We start from the raw sequence: 10,599 nt of genomic DNA, 5'->3' as shown, positions 1-10,599 counted from the left end.
TCGCTGTCCCTCACTCACTGCTAAAGTGAGTCCGGAGATCCTCCCTCCAACGAATCGAATTTGAGAAAACCCTACCCAAAAGTGTACAATACCTGTAAAACAGTGTCCGACCTGCGCCTCAACATTTGACGCTTTTAAAAAATGTCACTGTGAACTAAAAGAATTTACCGAGTCGCATTGATTTACGTATCAATGAAAAATAGTACCGAGAACTTAAATTCATCATGTAAACCTCACTCTAAAATTATTAATGTTTTCAAAGAAATCGTTGTGACACTCTCCATTAATATGATAGCATATTCAGATTCAAGTCACATAAATGACAAACGTGGCTTTCAGTTGAACACTATATATGCACTCAACAACAAACCGCACCACAGTACACCAGAATTCCATAGTTTCAAATTAAAGTGAACACAGGAAACTAACCTGAGGCTCCCAGTTCTCAAACGTGAATACTCTCAAATTAGAGTGAATATAAATGTGGGTAACACCAAGACCCATTTCAAAGGGTTCGTGAGAAGGGGAATGGCATGCTATATGTATCAAGCGGAGTTTATGTCTGAAATTTTGATGGGATAAGGAGATATGCAAAATTATTTATATATGTAAAGTTGGGAGTTAAGAATTTGTCATATTAATATTATTATTAGATTATTTTATAGAATATATATATAGTTTTTATGTATGGAATATATACATTAAAATACATTATTATATAAGACATACATAATTTTTATGTATAGAATATATATATTTTTTAATGTATAAAATGTATTATTTATGTTTGAAATAATTATCTTAATAAATTTTATATTATTTTATATAAAATATTGTGTAAATAAAATTATATTTAATATACATATATGAATGAATTTCATATAAAAATATTATTAAATATAAAATATTATCAAATATAAAATATTGTTAAATATCAAATCCTAATATTATTTATATATATATATATATATATGAAATCAATATATATTGGTAGTATAATTATTAAATAATATGTAATTTAATTATTAAATAATAAAAAATTAAATATTATTATTGAATATTAAATAATGTAAATATTAAAATGGTTTAAACATAATTGTGAATTTAAGTGGAGTTTTTCTCATTTTGATGTGATATGGAAAACATGTGAAAGTATATAAAATGTTTTTGTGTAAAACCTATCAAATCAAAATTATGAAGAGATAGCATTGTAATAAATACACACCGGATAATGAGACACTCAATATAAAATATGATGAATGTAAATATGAAACATGATTTCAAATTTCAAAATATATATTATTATATATTTTGTTTTTTGTTTTATATTGTTTGATGTAAAATGTTTATTTGATATATATAAAATTATTTTTTAATATTTTGATCATATTTAATATTATATTGTTTTAAGTATAATGTTTATATTACATATTAAGTTATTTATTATTATCTCTGCCACTTAGTTTAATTATTACATTTTGAAAAGTATGAACTAATTGCCACATTTAAGCAAAGGTTGCATTCTAGATACCCTTGCTTGGTTTAATTATAATTTAGTTAGAGTAAAAATACAATGAAGACATATATGAATGGAGGAACAAAGTCGACCTTATACATTATAACATCGGGGTTTAATTTTGTTGACATTTTTGTTAAGTATGTCTTTGCACATAATATTTAAAATACCCATTTTCCCCATGGAAAATATTTTTCACAATATATTTAGAATACCTTTGGAGCTTCACAAATCTCAGTGGAAATTAGATTTCTCGTAATTTCATGATTTACTCAAAATGGTTGATTTAAATGTATTAAAATTTAAAAGCTTATAATAAATGTTAAAATTTTAGAATTTATAAATTTAATGCATAATTAAGAAATGAAAAGAATAATCAAATCATTATTTTTTTAAACTTATTAAATATAAAATGATGATCAACTAAATACAGTTAAGTAATTTTCCTCTGATATTCCCCTCAATTCATACGTTACTTTGGAAGATACATACACTACATATTTCATTGTTTCAGAGAGGGTACAAAGGGAGTATAATGATATACAACCCCTTTTAGTTCAAAGTAGAAATTTCAAATGTCAACATGTTGATGATTCTGAATGTGTAGAAGGGAAGAGACCAATGGAGACACACAAACAATCGGCAACGTCCAGCTGCTAAATTCATCATATGCAGGAGAAATTATGTTGAAGCATATTTAAAAAACATTTTGATTTTCTATTTTTTTTGCACAATCTGCAATCAACAAGGATTTGCGGTTTGTGTGCACAATCAGCAAGGGCGAGGAGATGTGACAAATCGCATTGAATTGCAGGTCTCTCAACCCCAATCTGCAAGGGTGAGGAGATATGACAAATCACATTGAATTGTAGGTCTGTCAACTCCAATCTGTGGCTGTACTATGATTACATAATAAGGCTTCAACCCAATTAACCAATAAAAAATTAAAAAAACAAAAATAATAAAAAAATAAATTAATTTTTTTCTATAATGTTAACATTATAACATGGGGTTTAATTTATGGTCAGTGCTAGAACTAATTGGATGTCAACGCATTTCTGAATGCGTATATCCACTGTTGTGGCATAGATAATAACTCATACCTCCATACCTTTAGTAAACGATGTCATTTTTATTACCAAACTTTTGAAGTTTATAAATTGGAAAATACTGGTATACCTATTTAATTCAAAATTATTGATTTATAACTATAATAAACTTTTATATAAAAATTATGTTAAAATAATAAATATTTAAAAAAAAAATACTGGGCCTACTTTGCCTAACTAAAATAAACTATAAGCAGATATAAAAATATAAATCTATCCCTAATTCACCTATATAATTATATATATTAAAATTGTAAGTAGATATAACAAATAAAAAATTGCAAAATTAGATTTCATACAAGAAAAAAATATTAAGTATTCATTTTCCAATCTTTAGATTTTTTATTTTTATAAAATAAATGAACCATATACACATTTTTAACAATTTTACCATGATAAAGGTTTTTTTTTTTACTAGTCTAGCTTTAGGCTATGGTGGGAAGCCTAGATGCCCCTAAGCGTGGCTTCCACCCCTTCAACTCCCCATGATATTTGAACCTATGACTTGATGGGAACACACAAATCAATTGGTCTACACCTCAAGGGTACCATGATAAATCTATCACATGTACAAGATAGTAAACAAAAAATTTTGCATGATTGAAACATAATATGATAAGTTTGATTTCGTTTCATGAGAACAAAATATAATATGTTAAAGCAATCATGTGGAAAGTTCAATTTTTCCTATTATTTTCCCTGCCCTAAGCACATAGATAAAGCATTGGATATTTTAGTCAAACCCATATTAATTTGGGTTTGACAAAAAAAAAAATTGTAAATTAAAATTTATTACTTCTTAAAACAAAATTTATTATTTTTTAATAAAAACTTATTTATTTATCTTAAACTTCATTGGTTGAAGTCTTATTTTGCAATGCTTTCAAGTGAGTATTGCAGTGTACCATCCAATCAAATCAAATTTAGATTAAAGCATACCATTTGTTTATTCAAAACAACATAATAAATGTTAAATCAAATCGTATCAAAGGTTCTGAACATATGTGTATTTCATTAGATTTTATTAGGTGGGATCAACGACTATCAGTAAATTGCTTGACAAAAATGACTCTGACATTGCAACCATTGGCTGGTATAACTTACAAATAAAAACAAAATCTTTGCATCTTAACCATAGTTAATGGAGATGCCTACTAGGTTAATATCTCATAAGTATGGTGCTCAGCATAAATTCAATGATAATAACTTTGACATTATATAAAAAAATTACCTTCATTCAATGATATATATTAACCCTTACCTATCATAAAATGTTTAATTACATTAAAAAAATCAATAAAGAAAAAAAAGGTTAAACAAATATTCATATAACTTATTTTACAATTTCATTATTATTGGGAGAATTTCTTACAACACATCATAATATCAAAATATTTTATTTAAACTAAGCCACACGAAATGCTAGCTATGCGGCCTTGTTAAAATTACTATGCTTGGAATTGGTGTGTTCAGACTGGTGAAGCCTTCTTTTTGAGTAAGAGCTTGAACTTAATCTACCACTTAAAAGGAATAATCTTAGTATTCTTGTTTTCCTATTCCTCTAATAGAGTTATTTTTTCTTAACATAAAGTAACAACTAGATTTTTTAATGAGGAATTCCCTCCATAAGTATGTGCGAAAACGTGAAAGAGAATGGTGAGTTTAAGAAAATAAAAATCCAATTTCCACCCAAAATATAAAATGAGAATAGGAAAATTTTGGAAAGAGGTTGCTACTTTTTTTCTGACATTTTATATTAATTTTTAATTTTTAAATATTTTATAATAAAATAAATAGAAATATTAATGAATTTGTAACACCCCAAAATGCATAAAAATCACTATGGTTACTAAGTTGATCTTTACTATTTATTACTTTAGTCTTATTACATTATGATGTTAAATAATAAGTGACTTAGGCTAGAAGCCCAAGAAACATATATTTGGTCACCTAAATTATTTTTAATTAAGAGTCCATATACTTTAACAAAAATATAAATTGTTTACATTAATTAAAAGAAACGGTTACAGAAAACAATTACCATCTGCCCCGAAGGGATATTTAGATGGGGGGAAAAGGATCCAGGAGATATCCTATAGCTGGGTGAAATAAACCAGTGGGAGAATTCTCAAGAACAATAAAAAAAAAGTATAGGAATTGAGGCGAGGCAGGAGTCAAAGGCCCGAGGTACTTGACTATAACTGGAAGTATTTAACTATGAACCAAAGAAAGTGCTCGGGGGAGGTTCTGGACATAACTCATGGCTACGAGGAGAGACTTTCCAGAAAGGATTGGATATTACAGGTTGCTATTTTTGAATAGAAAAGTATCATAGAAAGTTCCATTGGTTTAAATGACAAAATAGGAATTCTCATTACGAAATGACGCTAGAAGAATTACCTATGTACAGAATGATTAAATGAAGAAATTCTTTGAAAGTGCATTAAGAAAGAGAATAGAAATTACCAATTACTTAGATAAAACAATAGACAATATATGATGTTAATGCATGAAAGATATAGCAAGTAATTCTAGTACAATATGGAGAATAACCTTATACAGTAATTAAACAAACATACACTCTTAAAGTGTTAAGTTTATTTCTCGTATAATAAATAGTGGGACAATCTATGTGAAACCCTATATGATTACTGTCAAATTCATTTATGTATTATGCTATAGAGTCAAACAAATATTGGTTAATACACCATAAACCATTACAGGAATAACTCAAGGTTACTCATTGTAAAATTAATATTAACAAGGAAACGTTTGCGAGATGCCAAATGGGTATATGTGTTTCAATAGCAATAAACAATGCGAAAAGCTACAGGCTTATGACATAGATGGAAAGCGTAAAAGACTGCAAGTCATTTCAGAAGTAACCCACACTACTACATGTAGGGGGGTTTTAAGACAATATTTAAGACAATATTTGAGTCAATTGTCTTAACTTAAGACAAAAAGAAACTCAAATATTGTCATAAATATTATCTCTAAGCAGGTGTCTCAAAATATAATGTCTCAAAAATTTGTCTCTATAAAGACAATATAGAACACATATTATTATTGTCTCTATAAAGACAATTTGATTTGTCTCTCTAGAGACAATTTCATTTGTGTCTCTATAGAGACAATTACATTTTTGTCTTTTTAGAGACAGTTCCATAATTCAAACTATTGTCTCTCTAGAGACAATATAAAAAATTATTTAAAAAAAATAAATGTCCATAATTCAAACTATTGTCTCTCTAGAGAGAATATAAAAAATTATTTTAAAAAAATAAATGCCCATAATTCAAACTATTGTCTCTCTAGAGAGAATATAAAAAATTATTAAAAAAAAAATAAATGTCCATAATTCAAACTATTGTCTCTCTAGAGACAGTATATAAAGTTATTTAAAAAAAATAAATGTCCATAATTCAAACTATTGTCTCTCTAGAGACAATATAAAAAATTATTTTAAATAAATAAATAAAATCATTTTGAATGTCTGCTGGCCCGTATCGTTCTCACCTGGAACAGATTCGTAAGATAATAAGCAGGAATCTTCCACACAATACAGAGTTAACAAAATGTGCGTACGCCTCTAGACGCTTAGTATGCGTGTTAGTATTAGATAAAGATTCAATTCAGACAGGGTGTTAGTAGCTGAGTTCCAACATATAGTTGATCAAGACACAATGTTCTGGCCGTAGCTGATCAACAATGCCTGCCTGTAATTGATGAAGAAATCTAAAATGTCTAAGAATAGGATTTCTTTAGAAGGGTAAAATCACTAAAAGCATGATGCTTTAAAAATTTTAAGGCTTACTTCAGGTCTGCTTCAGAGTAGCCTGTATGAAGGGTAGGTGTTTTATTCCAACATGGATCCTTCCTCAAAGTGCATCGAGTAGTGTAGACAGTAGCAGCAGCAAGCATTGATGGACCATAGATAGTCCATGCGCTTTATGGACATGTCTTGCCATGCCAAGCACTTAATGTCCAAGAGGCTTATAAAGGGATAAGAGGAAAAAAGAGGAAATAGGCATATTCAACAATAAAATAATAGAACGAACGAGAAGTGAAACATAGCCAAACCACATAGCCTTCAATTCAAATATAAGTAGACAATACTGGCATCCGTTGTATGATTGCAAACAACATAAATGTTTTCATGTCATTGTCAATAAAATTGAATGTAGGCTAAGACCATCATGCTTTGAATTCCCTGAGACTCTCTCAACCAAATATTTTTGTTGAATTTACAATTTCTTTCATCCAATTTACAATTTCTTTCATCCATTAGGACATCAGAACATGCTGGAATAAGAACACAGGACATACTATTCATGTTCCATAACATAACTTTAACACCATGTATAATCATAATTCCACAAGGCTTGGTAAGAAATAAGAAGCACTATTTCTATACAGTTAAAAAGTGGCCATAAAAAGATTTGACACAAGTTAGCAAGACTGATGGTCCCTGTTAGGCCCCTATACTACTAGTGTAACCCCTTATTGTTATTAGTATAACCCACTTATTATATTGATGTACCCATGTAGTTCCCATATTGTTACTATTGTGCCCCATAGAAGCCCACTATTGTTATTATTGTGCCCTTACATTATTATTGTTATGTCGGCTCTGATTATGTTATGACCCCTTGGACTCCTATATATAGAAAGGAGGTCTTTTCATTTGTATCATCCAAGAATTGTTCATTTATGTAATGTAAAGGAGGTTGCCCCCTTGAAGAGGATGAATTCTAAGGCATTGATCTTTCTTTTCTATCTTTTCTTGAGCTGGTTTCATAACATTTGGTATCAGAGCTTTGGATTCTAGGGTTTCGCTGCTCCAAACAGGTCATCATGGCATTTTCACTATAACATTTTTTCTGTGACGTTTCAGAAGTCACAAAAAAAACCCATTTGAGAAGCGATCGTGCTGAACCTTGGATCCGAATTTCAGAGCTTTTCGCGTGATATTTGCAGAGATATGATCTGAGGAAGTTGGTCTTTTTCCAGACTCCTGAATTACATTCAAAACAGGTGACCTGGGGAAAATCGTCATAACTTTCTCTCTGGGGATCGGATTGAAATTTCATAAGAAGGTACAAAAATAGGACGGACTGTAGTTTCTTGTATGCATTTTTCAGATCCAAAGGTTGAAACAGTGACTCGTGGCACGTCGTACAAGTTCGCTCTACTGAACTAGTCTATAATCAGGTCATCTTGGGAGATTGTGCATAACTCTTTCTTGGAGAATCCAATTTGGATCATACTGGTGGCATTGGAAAGAGGACACAGAGGGCTACTACAGGTCACAATTTCAGAACTTAAAGATCCGAAAGTACAGAGTTACAGTCGTTTCAAGGTAGAGCTCCTAAAATCAAGAAAAAGCAAGATGAGGAAGTTTGATGGCAAGGATCCGGTAAATTGGATACTTCAGATGGAGCAATATTTTGATATACATGGTGTAAAACTGTTACAAAAGGTATGTATTGCATCTTCATATTTAGAACCAGATCAGTTTTTATGGTACAAAGGGCTTTGTTCTCGTAAACAACTTGTTACGTGGTCAATTTTCACGGAGGAAATGATAGCACATTATGAGGATACAAAGAGCAACACCTTCTTTAGAGCAACACCACAACAATTGGAAAGAGTAAAAGCGCTTTTTGACATAGTGGAAAGCAAAATTATGGAAACCAGGAAGTGTACCCCTCACAACTATAAAGATGGAAGTGTTGTTTCTCCTAGCCTTCCACAACCTACAAGGGTTACACCACAACAATTGGAAGAGAAAAGAGCAAAAGGGCTTTGTTACAATTGTGATAGAAAATACACAAAAGGTCATAAGTGTGCTGAGAAGAAATTATTCTACATAGATTGTGAAGAGGAAGAAGAAAAGGATCAAGAAATGACAAAAGAAGAAGATATACACCAGGACCCCACCCCAGAGAAAGAAGAAATGAATCAGACCATATCTTGTAAAGCATTGGCAAGAATTACCACTCCTCAAACTCTCAAGATAGAAGGACATATCAAGAAGAAAAAGGTGCAAGAAGTGAAAGATCACATCGAGAAAGAAGAAATGAATCCAACCATATCTTGTAATTCATTGTTCGAAATTACCACTCCTCAAACTATCAAGATAGAAGGACATATAAAGAAGAAAAATGTTCAAGAAGTGAAAGATCACATCGAGCATCAAGAAATAAATCCGACCATAATGGAAGAAATTACCACTCCTCAAAATCTAGAGATAGGACATATCAAGAAGAAAAAGGTTCAAGCAGTGAAAGATCACATCGAGCATCAACAACAAGTTCTCCAACTTTTAAAGGATAACGCCACTTCGGTGCAAAATCAAATGAAACAACAGGCACTTAAAAAAAGGCGACCTTACCGAATGGGAAGACTCTTCAAGGATGAGGATGTGGAAGCATTGTTTTGTGCTATTTATATTATCCAACCAGATTGGATAAATGAAGCAAGGGATGAATGGAAGAAGGACGAAGAAGTATGGCCACTTATTAAAAAGTTGCAAAAGATCCCAATTCAAACAATATTGCCAGAAATTAAAGAGGAAGGAAAAATCATATTGGAACCTGGAGCAGTCACAGAAACAAGAACCCGATAGCTACGAAATCGATCAATTTCAGAGTATCTCATCAAGTGGAAGAACTTACCCGCTGAATATTCCACATGGGAGGACAAGAATTTTATACAGAAGCATCAAGAACTACTCAAGCGTTGAGGACAACGCTTTTTGAAGGAGAGGGGCATGTTAGGCCCCTATACTACTAGTGTAACCCCTTATTATTATTAGTATAACCCACTTATTATATTGATGTACCCATATAGTGCCCATATTGTTACTATTGTGCCCCATAGAAGCCCACTATTGTTATTATTGTGCCCTTACATTATTATTGTTATGTCGGCTCTGATTATGTTATGACCCCTTAGACTCCTATATATAGAAAGGAGGTCTTTTCATTTGTATCATCCAAGAATTGTTCATTTATGTAATGTAAAGGAGCTTTCCCCCTCGAAGAGGCTGAATTCTAAGGTGTTGATCTTTCTTTTCTATCTTTTCTTGAGCTGGTTTCATAACAGTCCCAATGCACAATTATTTTTCCAAATCAGAAAATACACATCTTTGGGGATGCACACTACTGTAAATCTAGAAATATTTACATTAATCTAGGTGAAGAGAGAAATTCTCCTAGTTAAGCAGATAACTAACTCTCGAAATTATTCTATGGCATCTCCGTCACTGTCTTTAAACTTTGAGAATTGTCGTCAGTAATACTTCCTTGTGTCCAGCGTTTTAACATCTCCAAGGCTGCTTTTGGCTGATCCATTGGGAACATATGACCTGCATCATGAACCTGGTGCAGCAAAATAGAAGATTCCGTAAGGAAGAAATTATCTACTTGTACAAGGAAATCAAAGATGATCATCGAGTGCCTTTTACCTTGAGAAAAATGAGTGATCCATAATTGGTTATTAAAACTGCTTCCTTATCATCTACAAGGAAGGATTTTGTAGGTGCCTTCTTGAAATTCTCACTTCCAGACCAATCCATGGAATTCACCCATCTTGAATTGCGTAAAAGACACATAATTTGAACAATTAACTTTTCAATTTTGAAGATTAGACTGACAAGCCTGGAAAACACAACTGCAAATAAGTTAATAACAGACTTAACACCTAAATCACAAAGTCATTGTCCAAAACAGAAACAATATGTTATATGTATACAACATCATTACCTAACCAATTGCAAATGAGATCATATTCTCCTGCATAAACTAGTAACTTAACACCATCCTCCAAGAGTGTTAGAATGCCAACTTCCATATTCCGCATCCAGTCAGTAAGAATAGCTTCATAAACCAAGGGGCTACAGGAGACAATTTTTCGGCAGCCAACCCCCAGGGCATCCCTAACGGAACCATGGTTTAAGTAATTCTCCAT

At 31.2% G+C, this 10,599-nt stretch overlaps 1 protein-coding gene across 1 annotated transcript; it reads right to left on the bottom strand.

Annotated features, from left to right (window-relative positions):
* Window positions 1-9,878: 9,878 nt before the first annotated feature.
* On the bottom strand, window positions 9,879-10,599 carry LOC149243760 (serine carboxypeptidase-like). The gene is made up of 3 exons (XM_089371302.1): window positions 10,400-10,599; window positions 10,097-10,289; window positions 9,879-10,010 (listed from the first exon to the last, which is right to left on the bottom strand). Exons 1-3 carry the CDS (start codon window positions 10,597-10,599, stop codon window positions 9,879-9,881), a joined length of 525 nt encoding a protein of 174 aa, XP_089227428.1.

Source organism: Pinus tabuliformis, chromosome 8 (assembly GCF_031772625.1).
Source record: "Pinus tabuliformis cultivar Carrire ecotype Pingquan chromosome 8, CPIR1, whole genome shotgun sequence".
NCBI lineage: Eukaryota > Viridiplantae > Streptophyta > Pinopsida > Pinales > Pinaceae > Pinus > Pinus tabuliformis.
The sequence above is the reverse complement of the archived record's forward strand: the minus strand, read 5'-3'. Positions and strand labels throughout refer to the sequence as shown.